This window comes from Podarcis raffonei, chromosome 5, assembly GCF_027172205.1.
Source record: "Podarcis raffonei isolate rPodRaf1 chromosome 5, rPodRaf1.pri, whole genome shotgun sequence".
NCBI classification, from domain to species: Eukaryota; Metazoa; Chordata; class Lepidosauria; order Squamata; family Lacertidae; genus Podarcis; species Podarcis raffonei.
In genome coordinates, this window is record NC_070606.1 from 44,758,702 (window position 1) to 44,782,647 (window position 23,946).

Consider the following 23,946-nt stretch of genomic DNA (forward strand, 5'->3'; position numbering starts at 1 on the left):
CTCTTCAGTTGCTCTTAACACTACAGATCTGACCACATTGTCCCACAGTAGCCTACTAGGAAGGAGACTGGTCTCTTGCAGCTTCACTGAGCATTTTCCTGGTTGTGGCATCCAGTCCTAGAATCAAGGAGAGCCCTTGGCTGAAGGAAACCCTAAGCCCAGGTCAAGCCCAAGTTCTTTCCCCATCATCAAGACCCCCAAAAAACTTATAGATGGGTGGTGTGGGGACTAACATGATAATAATAAATTTAGAAGACAAATGTGAAGAAGGCATGCTAAAAGTACTAGAGATTATAGTGACAGCTTCACAATTAAAAGGTTTTTCCAAAGGATATTACTTAGATAAGAATGGTTAACCAAATCCACTGATCACAGAAGGGGGGGATCCACCCACACACAAACATTATCAGGTTACATATTAGAGAAGAGCCTCTGAGCTGTAAAATCAAAAGGGTAAGTGGCTGTAAAATCCATTAAGCATTGGGAGTATAAGTAAGACCTCCCTCCAAGATGACGTAGAGCCATTAAACAGTTACTGGGTATTATTGTTTAATCGTTTTTGGATCCATCTAGCAACAGTATCATGCAGGTTACATTTTATGAGTTTGTCAACAAGAATATCATGGGAGACTGTCAAATGCTCTTCTGAAATCAAGATATACTATGGCTCCAACATTCCCATGATCTACCAAACTAGTAACTATATATACATATATATATATATATACATATATATATATATATATACATATATATACATATATATATATATATATATATATATATATATATATATATATATATATTAAAAATGAGATAAGGTTTGTTTGACATGACTAATTTTTGATAAAGCCATGCTGGTTCCTGGCTATCAGCACATTCTTTTCTGGCTGTGTTCAACAGAAAAGAGGAGTACAAAAAAAATGCACATATGCTGCAAACGGCTAAAGATGCTATGCAGAAAAAGGGAGGGGGGACAAATACAGGCAATACAATATTTAGCATAAGTAATTTTGCCTGTAAATTAGAAAAAGCATTTAGGACTGTAGACTCTGAATTTATGTTCATTCTTGAGGCTATAACTTCACAAGGCTCAATTAAAAACTGATTAAATGAACAGACTGAGACTACATCCCAGCTAATAGAGATCCATATTATTATATTTTCCCCCACATGAAGCAGCATGACAGATTTTCATAAATTATGAAGTCTAGAATAAAAAGTACAGTGATGGCAGGAAATATGATTTGGTTGGGAATAGATCCATTGCCATGTTTGGAATAGTGTGACTAGAACTTTGGATCAAATTTCTGCAAAGCCATGAAAGCTCACCATTTGCTTTCTCAGCCACAATATTTTTGTGAGGGTAAGAGGAGCAGAACCATGTATAGGATAAAAGCAACCAGAGTCCTGTTTCATTCTGGAGGGAGGGAAGCAAGTTGGTGACTTTTGCTGAATGCTCTTTCCCACTATGTCACTTGACAAGATGCACTGCAGAGATAGAGACCCTAAGCCAGAGCACAAGAAGTTGCACTGGCAGGCTGGAGGGAGAAGTTGGAATTGGTGAAAATAACTCATTAAACCCTAGTTATTTCTGTGAATGCAATGAGTCCTCCCATTCATAGAGGGGCAAAACTCAGCCCAACCCATAAAATGTCTATCCAAACCTAAAGAAAAACAATAGCTCATAAATTTTATTTAGTTCCAGGTTCCAGGTAAGTGTTTTTAAAGCTTGTTTTCCATAACTTTCATTTTAACGTAAATATGAACAAATAGAAGGGCATATCCAGCAGTCTATCACGGCTGGTTTATACAGCAGCAATACTGTGCAATTTGAATAAATTTCTATTCCACTTAATAGTTTTAACATGTGATAAGCCAATTTGCCTTCCATTGTCAGTTCCCTCATTCATAGCACTAAGATGCAGTGGTTTGAACAATTACACAAGCAGAATCATCGATTTATCGCAAAATAGCTGCAATCGTCTGTGAAGGAAAAGTTATCAGAAAGCACCCTTGCAATATGTCGAACACATTTCTGTGAAGATTTTGCAACAAAATTCGCCAAAGACATTGTGTTCACAAGTGCCTTCCTCTGCATCTTGCTTCTTCATCTGTGGGCTATCCTTAGAACCTTACAAAACCAATTTTCTACTCCTTTTGGTAACTTTATAGCCCTTATGGATTCCAAGGAATAATGTGATGGTAAATGCTGAATTTTGTGGGTTGAATATGCTGCCCATTCTTTTGGACCTTTCCCCTCCGCCCTTTTAACCATCACCTCTCAATTTGCACATCAGTAAGGTTAAAAGGCACAATGGTTAATAATTTAACATTTCTTAACAAATCATTTGAATTATGCATGTCTTTTTGAATAAGTAAATGCTACATTCACCACTTCTATACTAGGTTCAAATTTTCTGTATCTGGAGGAACAAATAGCACCATTCAAACTACATTGTTCTAAGTGTGTTTTAATTCTTAAGGACAACTTGGGATTTTAGAAGTATCAGCAAGCTGAGCTTCTAGTCTCTTTACCTTTCTCATTTTTGTTCTTCCACTGTGATCAGTTCGTACATTCAAGTGGGGAGCCCCTGCTGTACCTGGCCATGGCCCACTCCTTGTCCAACATCACATGGCCTATTGTCACACAATGGAACTTGCAGTGACGGCCACCAACTTGGATGGCTTTTAAAAAGACTAGACAAATTCATGGAGGAGAGGGCTATCAATGTTTTGTCACTTTAAGCTCTCTACAAGATACCTCAAGATTCTATTGTTTTCATTTCTAAAGATTACCTTGAAATACAGGGAATACCCAGCCTCATCTTTTGAATAGTATGCTTCTAGCTGATTAATTTCTTTTTGTTATGAAGCATGTTCACAGGACAAAGCACTATGATGTGAAGACACCATCAAGTCTGGGCTTCCTAATCCAGGTGTATAATTTGTTGCCCTAGTTGTCACAGGAGGGCTTTCATTGGAGAAAGGGAATGCCTGACACTGGGAGTGAAAAGAATAGTGTCAGCTGTGGATTTAAAATAAGGCAATGATTATTCTGAAAAGGCATCTCACCAGTATCACTTTGAAGTATGTATCTGATGTTATCCTACAGCTTTGCATATAGTTTACTTTCCCACAGATACGTTAACATTGTGATCATATATATATATATATATATATATATATATATATATATATATGCACACTAAAAAAAAAAAAAGACTTCACTGAGTTCAGTCTGGCTTATTCCCAGGTGAGCATATATAGAATTGCAAGGCCTATTTGTTAGTAAATAGTTGCAAGGTCAAAGTTTCATATGGCATTTTATGGGTGTGATCCAATGCAGATTTTCCTAGGAGTAAACCCTACTGAACTTGAGAGTAATCCCCAATTGGCATTGTGCTATAAACCAAGCTTCTTCCTCCTCAGCCATGTTAAGAACTGTCACAAAGCTTCTTGAGAAGAATTTAAATAAAAGATCAGATGCAAAACATGACTTCTCCCTATTGATTTTTCTATATTTGAATTTGCTTGAGACTGTACAAGGTGAATCACATTTGTGTAAAGATACTATTCTAGCTGCTATAGATTTAGACATTCAGTTTCATAACCATTTTACCACCGAATTATGCTGTACCAGTTTAGCGTAAAATCCAAATTCGGTGATGACCCCACTCCAAAATGGGGGGGGAAAGAGAGAAGGAAAAAAACACTAAAAAAAATATATTAACACATAAAGTTCAATCTGCCATTGATGCATGAAAGGTAAGATGATGCAAAATAAAGTACCTTCTCAGTGCAGTTTTACTACTTTATTGACACTATAAAAGTGAATCTTCTTCGGTTGACTGGAATGAGTTCTCTCAGAAATTCAGTGAATCTTAAATGGTAAGTGTCTCTTTAAAAATTCTTGGTACCGGCAGCATTCATTAAATAATTATAATATGTTCAAATGCAATGCTTTTATAATTCCATGTTCATGTTCACAATATTCATTTTTAATACAATGTACTTGTCTGGCCAGCGTTCAAATACAAATTTACTGGCTTTCAGACAATAAAAGAAAAAGACTGTGAAAACCATCAAATTTTCAGAACAGATCAGAATAAATCATTTAAGAAAGACAGTAACTACAAGGCCAGGTAATATATTGCCCCCCTATAGCTACAAATAATATTATGTGTGTGGGGAACAAGCTAAAAATCAAATAATAATAATATTTATGAACAACCATTTAAATACTTTATCTGCTGCAACGTTTTGTCTTTGTTGAATTGATTAGTACATGTCCTATTGCTGACATCTCCAAAGAGGAAAACATCTAAATAATGCATCTCATTTAGGTAAACAGGTTTTCATGAGTTGGCTTTCCTAGGCTTAAGGACGTTTACTTCAAAATGAATGAAAATAATATAAAACTATATTTATAAAATAAAGCTATGACAAACCAACAAAAATATAAGAAACTAAGAAACTAAGAAAAAAGCCCCCATCAGACCAGCCTCAAAATGCCACCTATACAGTGGTACCTCTGGATGCGAACAGGATCCATTCCAGAGTCCCGTTCGCATCCAGAGCAACCCACGTGTGCATGTGCGCGGGTCACGATTCACCGCTTCTGCGCACGTGCGTAATGTCATTTTTTGCATCCGCACAAGTGGCGAAATCCAGAAGTAACGTGTTCCGTTACTTCCAGGCCGCCGCGGAGCATAAATTGGAAACGCTCAACCTGAAGCAACTTTAACGCGAGGTATGACTGTAATAGTGAAGTCAGAAGATACCCTTTCTTTAAAGTACACATTCATAAATCTATGATTCTATACTTTTAAAAAACCAAACATAATGCTATTGTCAGACCAACATGTAGCAAAACTGGGCTCAAATTGTAACTGTAGCACCATCTCAGGATACTTCTGATTGTAAGATATTCAATGTATTTTTGCTGATTATGTCAAAACAAAATTGTTTATATATTTGAAGGCCACGTCCTGTTTGTTACGCTAAAATTAATCTGGTCATAAAAGAGCTGCTTATATGCAGGAATTAACCTTTTTCCTGTTATATATGTGCTTGCTCATCTTAGCTTTCTAACCAGGAAATTCTTTAATAGGCCAACAAATGATCATCTTTTTGCACGTGGATCAAGCCAGATTCAAAACATTGACAATATGCCCTATACTGCCCTTTATGCAACTTTATCTAGGCTTAGATTCCTTTATTCATTTCATAATTTTCCAGGTCAATCAGATTATTTCAAAATGGTTGCTGACCAACTGTTGCAACAAGGTATACAAGCCTTTAAGAAGAAAGTTACATTTATTGGTCCAAAACAGTGTTGACTGCCAAGGGAATTTTCAAATTTTAAATAATTTGGAAATTTTTATGTTTGACAGCTGACATTTCTGAAAATGCATATGTTTAACTTGCTCTTTGATTATATTGTTTATTTTTGTGAGTTACAACATAAGCATTGGCAACAAACAATAAAGGTCTAACCAACCATATACAGCAAACTCTTGTCTTTTTCTGTCCATCTGTCATACAGACAATTCCAGGCCATGTGGGCTGGATAGGTAAATCTTGTAGGACCTACAGAACAGAGGACTTTCAGCTCACCTCCTCTAGAGGTCATCATTCCAGAGACTCAAAAGACTGTAGGAAAAGCCTTGCTCCCTGCTGTTGCTAACTTTACCTGATACAGTGCAAATATATATGACGGAGAAACTTAACTGGAATATCCTAAAGGGCATGGAAGTGTGACTGCTGCAACAGTACTTGAGTATTTGTTGGGAAACAAGACATCGCTGTATTTGTCAGCTATGGCATCTGCACTAGATATAGATTCCAAGCATATATAGGTGGTGGCAAGGTCTCTCTCTGCTCCGAAAAGGGTCAAGCCTCCATAATAAAAGCAGCTGATATGAACGTATCTTGGCCACTGCTGGTTTCAGCTTTCCAGGGACACAGCAGACAAATACTGCTTCTCCTAGAGCAAGCATAACTCCTGCTCCAAGAGTTCTACTAACCAACGCTGCCTCCATTTTATCTAGCATGGATTCAACTTGTTGTTTTAACCTTAGTCACTTCTCCCCAGGCATCAGAAACTGGTTAAGGACTAAAATAGCTGCTCTAGGTTGCTTATAAATAAGCAATAAGTATAGACCATCCAGTTAATCATTAAAGCATTTTTGTGTATATCCAAGAATATTTAGACCACTGAAATGAGCTTAAGATTTCATCATTTAAAGAGAAATGCAGCTGAAGTGAGAAGAGACATCTGTCATAACAAGAGAAACACAACAGAATGTTGAAACAAAATAAAAAACACACCTTCCAGTAGCACCTTAGAGACCAACTAAGTTTGTTATTGGTATGAGCTTTTGTGTGAATGCACACTTCTTCAGATACTTAAATTAACTGGGCTAGTTCATAATCACAACAAGGATCTTGCATAAATGTTGTGCAGTACTCCACAGAAGAGATGTCCAATGGATTATGTACTTTTGTGAACAGTAACTGCCATAGTATTTTTAGAAGTTTGCCAATAGGCACTTACTATGAGTTCTGAATCACGTCCCATTGATATGACTGTTCTGTTTACTGTCCTCAGTAGCTTCTCCATAATAATCTGTACATGTCGCTGTGTCGGTCCCTATAAACCAAAGCAGAGCAGAAAATTAAAGGAAATCATTGAAAAACCAACCTAAGGCTACTCCAGAAGTTTGTTATAAAAACTGTGTGCCCTTAAAGCAGCAATTGTGAATACAGTGTCAAGTAATTTAGATTAAGAACTAATTTGAATTGTTGAGTTACTGTTCACTATGGGAAGTCCAGTAAAACTTTCCAACACTGTTGTAAAGACAAACTGATTAAGGTTGCGTACAAGGCCTTGCATCTAAAAGCAGGCATAGGCAAACTCGGCCCTCCATATGTTTTGGGACTACAACTCCCATCATCCCTAGCTAACAGGACCAGTGGTCAAAGATGATGGGAGTTGTAGTCCCAAAATATCTGGAGGGCTGAGTTTGCCTATGCCTGCTCTAAAGCATTTTACTTCCCCCAAAAGAAATCTGAGAGCTGTGGTTTACCACTCACAGAGCTACAATTCCCAGCACCCTTAAACTACAGTTCTCAGATTTTGGGAGGAGGAAGCAATATGCTTTTGAGAAAGTCTTGTACTTAAAATGTGTGGCATGTATGCAGCCTTAGACTGGGGGGAACAAACTGGCACAGAAGATAAGGGGAAAGCATGCATACCTAGATACACAGCAAGCACAACTTTATGCTCGTCTCTATTCCACTTTTTTTTAGCTGAAATCTTTAATCTCTAACAATCAATCCTGTGCTCCAGCTTCTCCTTTCAATGCCATGGTTTGGAAACTGCTATACAACCATTCCATGGTAGAGCCCAACATAAATGATAAGTTGCCTTTTGCTCATTTCATTACAAAAGAATGCAAGGGCCTGCAGGAGCAGGCCAATGGCCCATCTAGTCCAGAATCCTGTTCTCACAGTGCCCAATCAGATGCCTGAGGGGGAAACTCGATCAGTATTACAGCACAAGAGCTCTCCCCGCCTCCTGTGGTTTCCAGCAACTTGTATTCAGAAGCATTCCTGCTTCCAACATTTTCACCTGTCTTTTAAGCTTAGAGAAGTCCCCTGGTCTACACAACTACCTGAGGGGCTTTGGGTTCTTCCTGGACTTTGTTTTCAGTCCAGAAAGATCCTTGCCATATCAAATATGCCATGCCAGCTAAGTCGTGTGACTCTCAACCATTACATACCACGAAGCAATTCAGTCAGAATTACTTCACAATGTGACTTGTAAAAAAAGAAAAGAAAAAAAGCCACCGTTTGTTGCATGAATACCCAGTAACCTCTGCTTGTGGCAAGTGGAACAAGAAAGACTGACGTAATCTGCCCAGTTTTAAAGCTTATATTTGAATCAACATACATTCTCTGTCTAGTTTTATATGCTTCTCTAGTGACTGCATGAACTGACAGTGAAATTTTCAGACTGAAGTTTAACCTTTCAAAAGGCCCCTCTGTCCTATATAGTCAAATAGATTATTTCTTCTGTACATCCATGTGCAGCTCCTCTTTCTGAAACACACATTTTAACATCTTGGCCACAAATGATGATTACATTTCCAACAAAGGAAACATAATGTAAGGGTTGCCTCTTCACATGTCTTTTGCCTCCCCCCGTTTAAGAAGGCACACAATTAGCTTCATTGGCCATAATAACAACTTCTTTTATCCTGCCCCTTTCCTCCCTGCTCTTGATAATTAAACCTTCAGCCAATAAATACCCTCTACCATTTCCCAAAAAACCCTTCAAAGTGTCTCAATTCAGCCAACTCACCTTTTACTTTCTTTGACTTCTAACCAGGTATCACTGACAGTTTCCTAATCAGAGGGCCCTCAACTTTGCTATCTCAGCAGGTAAGGAAAACAGCAAGGTAATTGGTTGTACCCCCAAAGCATACCTCAGTTCAACTGTCCTTTTGGGGGAGGGAGCAGGGAATTAAGTCCTGCAGTTGGACTGTGTTCATCAAGGCCACATTTATCCCAGAATGCTAGAATATGATCAGACTGAACAGTATCACAGGGCAGCTTGTACATCTTGAATGGTACAGAGTAGATTTAAAACAACTGTCCCATAACCTTTATGAGCTAGTGAGCCAATAAGGTACATATAAAACTTCCAAGTTGAATAAGCCCAATAGTCTTTTCATAAAAAACTAAATTTGCATAATGGGAATTTTGGAACAATGGAAATATGACACAATAAAAAACTCACCGACAGTCACACCTGTGGACCTACATATATAACTATTTAAAAATCCCAACCCTGTAAACTATATGCCATATCCTACTGATTCAGTGACTCAGAATATTCCATGTTACTGTTATGCTTAATTCAAAGGGAAATCATTCTCAGGTCATAGTTCTCAAAGAGCACTGCCGTTCCCATTGTTTTCACTTGGCTGTTTGAACAGGCATCTATGCTAAACAAATTGTTTTAAGATGGTAACATGGAGTTTTGCTGTGCATTATAAATTCCTGATAAATAATTCACACTACCCATCCAGCATTCTGACTTTCGCCATATGTAAAATAATGCTTGTGGCTAAGAAATTTTGTTTTTATTTTCCAACAGCTATCCCTTTTCGAATGTGAAGTCAAAGCGTGGACAGACATCCTATAGTGAGACTTTAAAATGAGCACACGCAGAGTTCAAACAAACCTATTTGCTGATAAAACAAAATTAAAGCCATCTTCAGAAGACTGTATACACAAAGCACTGAAGGCCTCATCTTGCAGTGCAGCATGGATATAATGCAGCAGTCCACACTGCAAAGTTATTCATTCCTAGACTGACAGAAACTGGGAATGAAGTCAAGAAGCAAGCTCAACTCCTGGGCATTGTTTTATTAGATGAGGTTCTTATTGAGTTTTCTTTTTATGCCTCTTAGGAATGCAAATGTGTCAGGGATGACAATGTGAAAGTAAGCAAGTGCCTACCCAGCACTTGAACTGAGCTGGGAAGCAAGGAAGCTGTGCATTCAGACCACTGAGCAAAGAAGTAGGTACTATTTGTAAGAGCCCAGTCTGCATCTGGGCGATGAACTGGTCAAACTGAGGAGGAGACCAGAGCCAAAAACTTAATAGGACCAGATGAAACTAGTATTGGCATCACCTGACTCCTACCAAGACAGTAGTTTAAATATTGTTTGTTAGCAGTCTTCAGGGGTGGTGTTTAAATGCAGCAGAGAAGCCCCACAGCTCTCTCCTTTTGCAAAGTGCCACAGCCGCACAGAGAATTAAAGTGCTTGTATCCCACTTACCGACACCAGATCTCCTACCTACTGATAAATTGTGTGATGTATAAAATAATAAAAATGAAATACTTGTCACAATGCCTACTTTTAGCTTTTTCCCTTCTAAAATAGAACCCTAAGGCAAGAAGAAGCTCTTCTTCTTTTAGCCTTATGCCCACTCACAGCAGTACTGAAAACTTTCAAGATTTCAGTATTAAATAAACACACTTAATTACTAACCACATCTTTCCTGTAAAGTACTTCCAGGATGTTGCTGACCAATTGGCAACAGGCTTCCAGGTCTTCCTGCCGTTCCAAATGGTACTTCAGCTGATCTGTCATCATTGGCAGCAAAATCTCTCTACAGTCTGCATATTGAACAGGGGGGAAAGTAATTAAGTACTTAACCTTGAAAACACAAAGCTTATGACAAATTTCCAAACTGAAGCCAAACATGTTTAAAGTGCACGATCCAGGCAATGTCAGGTGGGTAGTCTCTGTGATTTGTGACAACTCTATTTTATTCTTTCATAGTTATATATTTGTGTTTCAAGAGGCAAAGCCATTTTTTACTTCATTTTGAGTAAATAAATATCCTAGTCATATTAAATTATCATTGCTAATTGCTCATGTGATATTGTGTGTGTTTTTCAATTTTTGGTTAATTTCACCCACTGATGCAAGGTTAAATTGGTGTTTCAAAGATCATCTTGCCCAGTGCAATTACATCCATGGTGCAGAATGATTTCCAGTAAAATTTCCCAAATACTTGCAAAACATACATGTAAAATATGGATTCATTTGTCTATATGTGCAGATACTAAATCACTGAACAGGACTGCAAATGTGTCACAAGTTATAGCAACATAACTTCCTGCATACTTCCACATTACAGCCCAACAATTAATTATCTACAAGATGTGGTTATAGTGCAATTACACTTGGAATAATTTCTGAAATGATTTTAAACTGTGGCAGATGCCATGGTTTAAAATGATTTTCTGTATTTATATTCTTTTCCGTTTGGCGTTTTTGAGGCCAAACATTATTGTTTTACCTGCAATACATGTCAGTTGAATCAGAAGTAACCAGTTAGAAATGCGGGATTTTTGCCCTTCCCAAACACTCTCCCCATTTTTTCCTGTGTGTCTTCTTTCTTCGCTTGGTTATCCAGACATCATGATAAAGAAATGGTACATCCCCAAACTATAGTCATATGCACGTCACTACAATGATTAATGAGTGACCTTGAAAAAAATCTGTTGCCTATAGGATTATGCACTTGTTCACAATACCAAGGCTGAAGACAGCTCATAAGTATGAGACAATAACCACAAGCAACAATACTTCAGCATCTGTTCATCTTCTGCTGCACAGATCTAACCCAAGATGATTAATGTCAGGTGAACATGTGCAAGAATAAAGTATTAATCTTTTTTAAACAGATGCTCAGCAGGGCACCATTAACTAAGCAAAACTGTTCAGAGCAACACAGCCATGTTAAAGCAAAATGTAAGCACACTGATGAATCTGAAGTTAAAACACTTTATGAACATCATCTTCTAAGGGGGTCTAATATTTTGCTAGCCATGTTAAACGTGTGACCCACTGAACCATGTTTAATGTTCCCTCTGCCATCAAGAGCACGCTAAAATATCTGAACATTTTTAATGAGGACTAAAACAGCAAGAGCTTGTTCTCCAGTCTTTTATGGACAAGTAGTTTTCAAATGCTTGTATTTTTAGTAATCTGAAAACACTGTCCATGTGCATCTGTTTAGTTGCAACCTGACGGCCAAATAAAGATTCAGACACATAATAAGCTAGGTGCAACTAAGGTAAAGGTAAAGGGACCCCTGACCATTAGGTCCAGTCGTGACCGACTCTGGGGTTGCGGCGCTCATCTCGCTTTATTGGCCGAGGGAGACAGCGTACAGCTTCCGGGTCATGTGGCCAGCATGACTAAGCCGCTTCTGGCGAACCAGAGCAGCGCACGGAAACGCCGTTTACCTTCCCGCCGGAGCTGTACCTATTTATCTACTTGCACTTTGCGCTTTCGAACTGCTAGGTTGGCAGGAGCAGGGACTGGGCAACGGGAGCTCACTCCATCGCGGGGATTTGAACCGCCGACCTTCTGATTGACAAGTCCTAGGCTCTGTGGTTTAACCCACAGCGCCACCCGCGTCCCGTGGGTCACACCATGATGACTAGTGGATCCAACTGGGATCCACTAGTCAGTGAGCACTCTGCATAAGATACTTACTCCTAGGCTCAAAGCCAGACATGAAGATTAGAATTTAATCAGGGGGACTGAGCATGTTTAACTGGTACAGGAGATCTTACTGGGATTTTTTCCAACAAGCTCTAAGATATGCCTACCTTGACTAGAGACCATTAATCGATTGATATACCCTAAGTGCATATTTAGGATAAAGGTTTCTAACAACAGTACAGGATAAGGCAATTTATCATTTTACCAATCTAGGTCTAGATCTCCATAATTAGAATTGTCATGACTGACCAACCAAGGGACTTTGCATAGCGTACTGAAGACTCAAATGAGGACAAGGTTCGGGCTACTCCATCAGTACCTTATTCAGGGCCTTCCTACCTGAAAGACTAGGGACGCAGGTGGCGCTGTGGGTAAAACCTCAGTGCCTAGGACTTGCCGATCGTATGGTCGGCGGTTCGAATCCCCGCGGCGGGGTGAGCTCCCGTCGTTCGGTCCCAGCTCCTGCCCACCTAGCAGTTCGAAAGCACCCCTAAGTGCAAGTAGATAAATAGGTACCGCTTTATAGCGGGAAGGTAAACGACATTTCCGTGCGCTGCGCTGGTGCTGGCTCGCCAGAGCAGCTTCGTCACGCTGGCCACGTGACCCGGAAGTGTCTTCAGACAGCGCTGGCTCCCGGCCTCTTAAGCGAGATGAGCACGCAACCCCAGAGTCGGTCACGACTGGCCCGTACGGGCAGGGGTACCTTTACCTTTACTTTACCTGAAAGACACAACTCTGTTTCCATCCTCTTACTAAAAATGATGTAAAGGTAAAGGTAAAGGTAAAGGTACCCCTGCCCGTACAGGCCAGTCTTGACAGACTCTGGGGTTGTGTGCCCATCTCACTTAAGAGGCCAGGGGCCAGCGCTGTCCGGAGACACTTCCGGGTCACGTGGCCAGCGTGACAAAGCTTCATCTGGCGAGCCAGCGCAGCACATGGAAACGCCGTTTACCTTCCCGCCAGCAAGCGGGGATTCGAACCGCTGACCTTTCGATCAGCAAGCCCTAGGCGCTGAGGCTTTTACCCACAGCGCCACCCGCATCCCATAAAAAGGATGAGTCCCCTGCAATAACTTGTAGCTGACTTAGCAGAGCCCATGGGAGCTATCTGAGGTCCTGCATGTTCTGTGCTCAACACAGACGGGAGACTGCCTCTTTTCCCTACAAGCCTTGTGCCCAGAACTCACCAAGAATGCAATTCAAAATACAAAAAAAATCAAAATACAGGAAATAGTGTCATGGTTCCAATACCATAAAACCGTATTCATAATCATCATCATCATAAAATCATTCCAAACGGTCCTCCCAGTATGAACATTTTAGATAGAAGTTCCTTTTTTATTTTTGGAGTGGAGGGAGGTATTTTTACTGAGGCATCTTCCCAAATATCTGAGCATAATTGAAATGCAATTTTTAAAAGAATTAAGAATTCTGTTGAAACTGGAAGACAAACATACTGCCATTTATAATTTCACAGCGTACTACATCCAAGCAGAATACTAAGTTTTAAGCTGACATTGGTAGGGGTATTTGTGGCTTGCACATCTTTCAACATCAAGGAAGCCTATTTATCACAGTCCTAACCTGTGTTCCGGTCACCAGCTCCACTTGATTCATTTTTCAAATATGCTGACTTCACCTCTAAGTAAAGTCCAGAGTGAAGAAGAGAAAAATCTTTTACGAAACTTTCAGACGCTTAGTTCCATTTTGACCTTTTCCACAACCAGGCACATACAAGTTACAGGGTGTGGGAATAATCTATAATTCAATGTATGTAATCTATATTAAAGCCCCTGCCCATGTAACCACGACGTTCATCTCTCTGAAAACTCAATTACCAAAATGTAATCATTATTACTATTATTACATTGGTAATTTTGGGGTGTCAATACAAATCCAGAAGCTTTGCTGGCATGATCATAAGCTTTATAAAAAAATGTATTCACTGTGGCAGGTCACAGCGAATACTGAACTTCAGCTATCTGCCTCCACATAGTTTATACGTGGTACTATAAACAAGAAATTATAGGGAGAAAGAATTGCACAAAAACAGAAAAAGAGAGAGGCTTTGTACTATTACGTTGTCATAACTTATGTCAGAGAGTGGCAGTTTATTCTTACCTATAGCTAGATATCCATATATGTTTTACACATAAGGAAAACGTTGAAACTCAAAACCTAGTGTAGGATTTCATTAAACCGTAAAAAATAGTTTTATGGGTCCTCAAAATCACTAACAGCCTGAAAGCATGCATGACTCAATGTACCTTAAATTCAATGAAATGTACTCAAGAATTCAGCTTGAGTCACCAATGGAAAAGAACAATATTTGTTGGACTGTGTAGTGCAATCATACTGCACAAGCAAAGTGTAGCATTAGGTACAGCACTGCACCCCCCAGGAACACTGAAAAGAATCACCAGGCATTGTCTCTCATAGCAAATTCAAGTGGCTATGCATCTCAGAGTTTTGAAGCAAAAAGGCCTGGCCCAAATAAAGGTAGTGGTTTCTACACAGTCAAGGGAATATATGCTTGTAAATTAAAAAAGGGAATACCATGGCTGGTGATACTGAAACCCACAGAGAAGATTAGCGGGCTTGTGCTTCCCCTGTTCTTTTTCTGGCAGAGGCCATTCCTTGGGGCAACAAAAACAGCTTCAGCACCAAAAACTAAGCTTAAATCCAGATGGAATTGAAAGTAGATAATCGTCCACAAGATCTTGGGAGTTGCAGAGCAACCACCTACTTTGAGCACCTTGCTCAGAAAGGGAATGTTTGCAAGCAGCCAATAGTTATCACAATCTTCCAGGTCCAGAGAATTTTCAGAAGCAGTCTGACAAGTGCTGAAAACAGCTACAGCAGCAACATCAAATGTCTGGGAAGTGGATATTTTCCATCTTTTGTCCCATCCTGAACTTACATAAGTCACCACTGCCCCTTATGTGTTGCTTTTTTCACTGGCAGCCTCCTACTGTCAGGCAGAAAGGTATGAGTATAAATATTTTTAAAACAAGTAACTTCCGAAAGGGCTGTTGAGACCACACTTCTCGCAAATAGGGCGTAGCTAATCAATTCCTGCCTGCTCCAGGAGAAAGCATACGAAAGAAGGCCATATTTATCCAAGAACGTCATTCATCTAATAATACAAGACTAGGTTATGGACACATCTGCAAACTGACCCATTATCTTGGCCGGAGGAGCTTTTATCCCTGAAGTACTTAGCAAACATGCCACTTCATTCCTCCACGGTTTCTTTGTAGTGTGCAATTAAATGTATAATTTAATTATGGGATGCCACAAACCCAAATACGGTTTTCATGTCGGATTTGAAGGCAAACCATACTTTGCCCAGTTTGGCTATGAGACAACTGATCAAAGAAATAGACAGGAAACGGGAAGAAGGATGTGAGCCTAAGGACAGCCAAGCTAAGCATCACTTTACATGTGGACCAACCTGATAGTTCTATTACTTTTACTCTACAAATATATACACATTTGCACTTGCAATAAAGGTTGTGGATCATTGGCTACAACCTCAACTGCTATCTGCAGTAAGGAATAGCTGGCCCTGACAAAGACTGGCAGATAGCAAATAATGAGACAATTTAATGATTCTTTAAAGATTCTGTGATTTTTTTTCCCCTTACCATGCTGAGTGAAAAGGTCACTGTGAACTATTTCAATCAAACAATATAGCTTCTGAATTGTGAGACGGCCCATTGGAACATTCAGTATAAAATCTGTGAATAGCTTGCTGCGGCGGGGGGGAGAAACAAAAAGAAAATTAACAGAATGAAGGAGTTAACAATTTCAGTAAAATGTTTTTCAAATGTGAATTTAAGAATTTGGGAGTTTTGAAAAGCTTTTTTAGAAAACAAAACAAAAACATTTTCCTGATATAAATATATTATTCCAAACTCCTTGTTAATTTGCAAGACTCAGCTCAAACCACAAAACACATTTTGGTGCACTTTTATGGCTTGATGAGCCTGGAAACTAGACACTTCACAAATTTCAGAATTTCTGCAATCATTTATTCTGGTAAGACAGTTCCTAAGATTGCTGCAGTATCAGTCTATTTTACATGGTTGAAAGGAAAACTTCAGACTTAACTAAAAAGGTGTGATTAATCAAACCCTGCTTAATCACTTTGACAGCAATATCAAGACATATGTAGGTAAAAATCTTAAAATATGCCCAGCTTTAACCCTTCTAGCTTGCTTGGATTCTAAGGTTGTTACCATGGAATTTAAGGCAACAATACCAGCATCTCCTAAAAACAAACTGGAAGCAAGTATGTTCATATACAATAACAACCTCGAACTGCGGTCTAACACGACCCTAGACCCTCACGTGTGTAAACAAGAATTCCATGGCAAATAACTTTTCTGACCTGGAGACCTAATCACTTATAAGTCACACAGTCTTCCTATCCAGTTATGTAGCAAAACAAACTAAGAACAGGCTGGATATAGCTCTTCATTTCTCTTCTAATCTGACTGGAGTTTTATGCCCAGAACGACTGAAATACCCTTCTCGCCCAACACAACTGCCATACAGGAATTCCTGTTTTTGATCCCTTCTCCAACCCTGCCCCATAATCTCTTTGAAAATCCAATGCAAATAAAGGTTTCTGCAGGTCAACTGATTGATTCAGATGAGGATCTTGGCTCCTACCAGTATTTATGTCATAAAATGTATACACCACTTGATTGTAAATAAATAAATGACTCGAAGTAACATCATATGCTTATCTACTCAGAAGTAAGACTCAAGAGTTCACTGGGCCTTACTCCGAAGTAAGTGTGTAAGCTGCAACACACACTTGTATATACATGCACACAGAGACATTAAGGCCATAATCTTGCCTAGGTGTAAGGGCAAGTGAAGTTAGTGGGAATTACTTCTGAGTAAGCAAGCATAGGACATCACCATAAAATAAATATTAATCTCACCCAGGGAATTATTTGTTTTTTTTTTCATTTAAAAAGCAAGCTTTGATGATTTTATCCACCCCACCCTGGTCCACTGTTTTGGAATCATTTACGCACTCCATTTGGGGCTCTCCTAGTTCTACCCATCTATGGTTATAATGCCCACACCAATAAAATAAAATAAAATACAAGTTATATTCATAGAAGTCATTTAGACTTGCATATTGAAATGGTAAGAATTGTTAAACTTTACAGCAATATTAGAATCTGCTCTGAGATGTCCTTGCTAAAGCAATAATTTAAATAAACATCAGTACATTTGTACTGAAAAATATGTGTATAATAGTGCAAAACCAATGCACATTTACTCAGACATCCTGCTGAGCTTAACAGGGTTTAGTCCCAAGTAAGTGTGCATATGATTACAGTCTAAAATGTGGTACATAACGAAAAAATTAAAGATTCTGATGGCTCAACATTTTTAAAAATCTTTGACACTCATTGTATAATCTATAACCTGTGAAGGTCAACAACATTTATCTGAAAAAATATGTATACTAAAAGTGAAATATGTTTGCTCCGTATGCCTTCAGGAACTGATTATAGTTAATCATTTTGGGTGCCAGATTTCTACTGCAGCAATAAAATACCGATCATATATAGTCTTTACACATATACAAAAACAAGTTAAAAAATTATATATCAAGGACTAAAAGCTAAAAGCATAGCAAACGTTTTGACTCTTACCTAAGTTCTTTGGGGTCAAAAACAAGTTTCACATCATTCACAATAGTTGGCAAATATTTAAGTGCAGCTCCCTAAAATGGAAAAGAATAAATGTACAATTTAATGGTAAATGTGGTGACTGTTAGCTAAGCAATAAATGATTTGATTTGAAATGTAATGCTAAACTGAAATCATGTGCAACTCAATTTAATGTTGAATAAAATAAAAAATAAAAGCCAATATTACCACTAACATAAAAAACCTTAGCTCTATAGCATTTTAATACTGCAAACTGCTTCATGATATCTCAATAACTTTTACAATAACCCTTGTATCTCTTACAAGCAGTGAGGCTCACAAAGATGGGATACCATTATTTGGTTAATTGAGATCATGAGTGAAACAAAATTTGAACTGGGAACTTATGGGCTCTTACGTTCTCAAAGTTAAATCATTTCTCTTAATACATGAATCCACCAGATTTCCAGCCAAGCATTTAAAACAAAAGGCTAAAAAGTAATATGGAACTTGTTCCCAAAATGAAGAGTAACACTGTAATCAGCACACAGAGCCAGCAAATAGTGGCAACTGATCCATCCTCAAGTCCACTCTGTTTCTTTTGACTACAATTCACATCAAGCACCCTGCCAAATTATTATTATTATTATTATTATTATTATTATTATTATTATTATTATTATGATTATGTGCCAAGGATTCAGCCTGGCACTTCTCTGAGCCATGGTCACTCCAGTAGCCTTCTTTTCAGCAATGCTTTCACCCGTCAGTCAATTTGCCAAGATCACTTTCTCCATTACCTTCTCTTTTGATCTCTGGACTAATATAAAGCAAGTAAAGTTTATGTGTAAGATTCCCAAACTGTCTCTTCTCTTTTACTCTCCTCTTCCACTATTCTCTTTCTTCCTCTTTCCATTTCTTTTAAGCCGATCTGCTAGTATCCTATCTTCAGTTGTGCACATTCTGCCATCCTGGTTCCTATACTTCAAAAAATGTCTCCTCCCATATATTTACCAGGCTACTACTTCCTTCAGGATAGGCCTTCCTGAACCTATGCCTTGACTCTATTTCCACACCTCACCATCTCTTATCCTTAAAATACTCTTGTCAATCCCCATCTTCTTCCTTCTGTATCCTTTAGCATCAGTAGACTCAGTCTAAACCATCAGGGAAAATATTATACAACTTATTATACAACACCTAACACACGAGTGACAGTAAATAAACGTTATAAAAATAGATCTTTATGGTGTTTTGTACAGTGCTCTCATACTGCAACTATGGAACAAAGCAACCTTTTCTGCACCACTACCAGACAACCCCATATTTACCCTGCGCAGCCTGCATTCGCTCCATAAGACGCACACACATTTCCCCTTACTTTTTAGGAGGGAAAAAGTGAGTCTTATAGAGCAAAAAATACGGTATCTCCTATGCAACATGTCTGTCGAAAGAAGGAACTTGATCTAATGTATGCATTGTGGATGGCAAGTCAGGCTCCCGCAGAGTCTCATATGCAGTTGAGACTATAACTTCAGAGTACCCAATATTTGGCATTCATAATATTGACAGCTAAGGAAGGAAGACTCAATTTTTGCTCTATTATTACTGCACAAGATGTGACTCTCCTTTTATATTTACTTTTCTGCTTCCTTTGGTGAGCAAACTTTCCGAGATGCCTATTTCCTGCCTTCTTGCAGAGTTTTGTTTCTCAGAGGATGAGTCCTTGATCCTTTAGCAGTACAATCTTGTACCTTTCTATATTCTGCAGTGTGTGTTGGATGCAAGAGTAACTTTACCAGTAAGAGACGGTCACCTTGGTCTATATTTTGCTTGCATGTTGAGGTCCAATGTGGGTTACGATAACTTGTGTTTACCCATATTATACCTATATCTCCATGGCAGGAAACAGTGCCCCACCAGAGCCAAGGCAGCCATGTCTAGAGTAACTTAATCATTCTCTAAGTTTTTGTTATCCATTAACCATCAAATTTATAATTGTCTTTGTGACTAAAAATATAGCTGTGGATGGTGATTGATATGAACTACTTTAGGGTAAAGTTCAGGGTACATTATTCAGTATAATTATTTTAATTAAATCCATTAGCATATCTTTATATAAGATAAGAGCTATCAATGATACAAAATAAGCTTTTCACTGAATAATGCATGAAGTAATTATTAATTTACATATTTCTCTAGATGATGCCTGTTAAACTGATTTTAGTTAGCAAAGAATGAAAAAAATTCACACAACCCATAAATATAGCTGATCTCCCTCCACTGATGGAGAAGCATTCTGGTTTTTTCGCAGCACAACTAAACACGCCTTGAGCCACCATCTTTGTGTTTCCTCTAAATAACTCTTTTACGTTATAAATAATGTATGTCATCCGATTGCAAATATGTCTGTTAGATGTACAGTAAGTAATTGCTCAACCTACTCTATGACAACCTAAGCCAATGAATGTTTATTTTAAATTCAACGATAAGTAAAAAGGCTTACTACTCAACTGCATTTTAGGTTAACATTCAGAATGAAGATGTCCATTGCTCTTAGTTGTTTAATCTTCTAAGAGTCACTTCAGACATTAGTTTAAGTCCCAAAATTTTAAGAACTATTTTCTGTGTTAAGTCTTCTGCGAGGTGCTGTGATTATTTTCCAAAATATTGTTACATGCCTTCCAAAGAGTAAGATGTTTCAGGGTGTTCAGCACATCTCTTGGTTTCCTTGAAGTAAAGGTCACTGGAAACTTATGGAGCTTCTGTGATATAAGGTTTATTTTTATATATTCCATGTTAGCGTAAAAAGGAAGATTTGCAGCATTAACACTGCAATAGATCCTGCTGCTCCACTCAATATGATAGGAGAACCACCAAGGCCATAGCTTTGAGCAAGTCAGGTCTCAAGTTCTAAGACTGCTAGACCTCTAGATCATAGGTAGGCAAACTAATGCCCGGGGGCCGGATCTGGCCCAATTGCCTTCTAAATCTGCCCCGCGGACGGTCCAGGAATCAGCATGAATTTACATGAGTAGAATGTGTGCTTTTATTTAAAATGCATCTCTGGGTTATTTGTGGGGCATAGGAATTCATTCATTTCTTTTTTCAAAATATAGTCCGGCTCCCCACAAGGTCTGAGGGACAGTGGACCAGCCCCCTGCTGAAAAAGTTTGCTGACCTCTGCTCTAGATTATGCCACCTCCAACCAAGGCAAGGAAAGGGAAGACATGCCCCAGCCCTGCTACCATATTCAGCTGTCTGGCGTCTATGCCAACATTTTGCATCACTGAAGGCCCATGCTATCTACTTAACAAAAGCAAATGAAGATAGAGATAGATACACCCTCCTCTTCTGCAGATTCAATAATTACAACTATTAAATCAAAGGGCTGGAAGGTAATCCCAGAAGGCATCCAGCCCAACCTCAATGTTATAACAACATGACATTTAGGTCACTAAATTTATGAAGTTTAAACATTTAAGAACATCTGAAAGTGATCTAAATGAAAGTATAGCTTTTTTTTTTTTATTATAAATGATAAAAGAGGGTGCTTAAGAGACTGTGGCTGCATTTGGATGAATAATAAAGCAATTTATCATTACAACAGGGATAGGGAACCTTTGGCTCTCCATGTGTTATTGGACTTCCAAGTCCCATCAGGCACAGTCAGCAAAATGGCAAGCTGCAGTTAGTCAAAAGCAGAAGTGAAAGCTTCCAGACTCCTTGTGACTGAACCAGAGGAGGGAGGAGCACAAAGCTGATTTAGGCTTATTTCTGTAGTGAAAAGCCACAGCTTATCATTACATCCGGATGAGGTATATGCATTCATTCAGGGTGACTTGCTTGTCAATATTTTCACCAATATATTCGTTCCTGCTGACTGACCAGGCCAAGGGGACTTCAACTCTAATGCTACCTCATAATGCAAATAAGTTTTGTTTTTAGCATAAGTAACACCGGCTGAGAGTTTCACATCAAACTGTGGTTGTTTCCAGGTTAGATTGAATGTATGTTCCATTAGTGGTATGAAAGTAAGGCTTTTTAAATGGGTAAAAAATTGCTGTGTCAAAGCTAGCTGCTTAGAGAACATCCCACGTATTTCCTTATTTATATATTCACTTTACTTATGTACATTGGGTATTATTAGGCTCTACAATAGATCATTTGGAGAGAGTGGGGGCTACACTATATCAAGGAATTATAAAAAGCCATTAGAAGCAAACATTTTCAATTAAGGAATGGAATAGGTTCCAGGACAACAGCAATTTCCCAAGAGGGAATCCAGACCTTGAAAATCTGTGCTTTAGCATCAGGGGGTGAAACATCAGCAAAATATTACCTGACTCCTCAGTAAACAATTTTAAAATCAGAAGAGTTTCTAATATTGTATTGGGAGGGGGTCATGGTTTAGAAGAAAAGAGAGAGAAAACCCTCTGTACATCCCACAAGCCTTTGGGCATATTTAAAGTAGGTATTTGGGTTACAGCCACAGAATTCTGCATGGAAAGGTACAGTATGAAACAAGCTGATATGGATTTCATTTTAACTGATGGCCTAGGTTTTATTTTTTATATAATATATATAACCTATTTCTTTAGATATATCTGGTAATTAAAATAAAAGAATAGTACTGCTGGGTTGTGTTGTAGTTTCCTATTTAATCATTGTTTCAGTGCATCTGAAATAAAGGGAAATCTGGCAAAATAAGCTCTGACCAGAGTACAGACAGTATTTCTCATCTTGTTAAAACTGTAATATAGTTAGAAAAGGAAAAGGAAAGAGAGTAACTCTAAACTGGTTTAATCAGAAAGCCAGCTAATATTATGAAAGGTCAATACTAATTCTTATGAAAGCTAAGCAGAAAACGCAACCTCTTACTTGGTTTGCACGCTGTAGCTGAAATGAAACCCCGCATGATTAGTGGCATCATTACTATCTTGGCTATTCCCAGATGCTGATATACATGAGCACAGGGATATTAATTTCAGATGACAATCATCAGATACCAATGCAACATCAGGAACAATTACCGACAATTAAGCAGTTTGTTAACTTCTTAAATTAATGTTTTTAATTAGAATTACTAACATATTTGCACAGCACAGAGCCAAAGTTTGTGCCCCTGTTCCCATGATAACAAAAATGACAGAGTTTAATCAACCTAAGGATGGCATGTCTTGCCATTATCACCAGGCAAATAAATGAAAGTTTGGTCCTCCATCATTCCTAGGTATCATGCTTAGACCCTATGAAATTCCTGTTCTGCTTTATAGGAAACTAACAGGGAGGGTCTGCCACTGCCTGGAAATTTTTAGAATTCAAAAAATATTATGATTTTAAAAAATGGATTGTGGAATTTGTGAGCTTGGACCTCTCACGCCAAAAGTCTGGTGAAATCACACCAATGTCATGTTTGGCCAACCATCTTGATTCAAAATCATGCCTGGCATCCAAACATCAATGAAGAGCTTAACCTCAACTTCAGGTACCCCCGTGCCAAGTTTGGCAACAACATCTTGCAAGGCAGAGGAAGCTATATCAGAATTCAGGCAGAGTCACATCAAAGTGACGTTTTGGTCCACCATCTTGATTCAAAATGTGTCTGGCATCCACATGGTGATGAAGTCTGCCACACCCACCTCTGGAACTTTCATGCTGAGTTTGGTGATGAAAACTCAATAGGCAGCCAAAGCTATGCTATAAAACGGGAGAAGTCACTCCAAAGTAAATTTCTGATCTGCCATCTTGATTCAAAATGGTGATCAGTGTCCAAACATCAACCAACACTGCCCCCCCCCCACCTTGGGAACTTTTGTACCAAATTTGGCAACAATATCGTTAGAGTTATTCAAACACATGGAAAATGAACAAATGGGTGAACGCATAAACCAATTTTCAAAATATATAGTAAATTAAAAGGTTTTTGTTTGCCCTTATTATATGCTACTCCCTAAAGAAATGAGGGATTTCAAGACTCAAGGGGGAAAAACTTAGAAATGTAGTATGCGTAAAAAGCAACAAATTAGAGAAATTTCAAAGAAGAACTGGGGTAAGGATACATGTTGACTGCTGCTCATATGGAGACAGCCAGATGTTGGAAAACCGGTGATGGGCTGAACATTGATTCTAGGTATAACAGGGTATGGTCAACAGCATTGGCTGAGAAAC

At 38.6% G+C, this 23,946-nt stretch overlaps 1 protein-coding gene across 3 annotated transcripts in view; it reads right to left on the reverse strand.

The window, feature by feature from the left end:
* The window catches only part of DOCK1 (dedicator of cytokinesis 1), a 346,150-nt gene that overhangs the window by 228,376 nt on the left and 93,828 nt on the right, over positions 1-23,946 (reverse strand). For all 3 annotated transcript variants that reach the window (XM_053388897.1, XM_053388898.1, XM_053388899.1), the window contains 4 exons: positions 17,779-17,849; positions 15,745-15,851; positions 10,068-10,195; positions 6,560-6,655 (listed from right to left, as the gene is read on the reverse strand). In XM_053388897.1, coding sequence (XP_053244872.1) covers positions 6,560-6,655; positions 10,068-10,195; positions 15,745-15,851; positions 17,779-17,849 — 402 coding nt within the window. The remainder of the gene's footprint in view (positions 1-6,559; positions 6,656-10,067; positions 10,196-15,744; positions 15,852-17,778; positions 17,850-23,946) is intronic.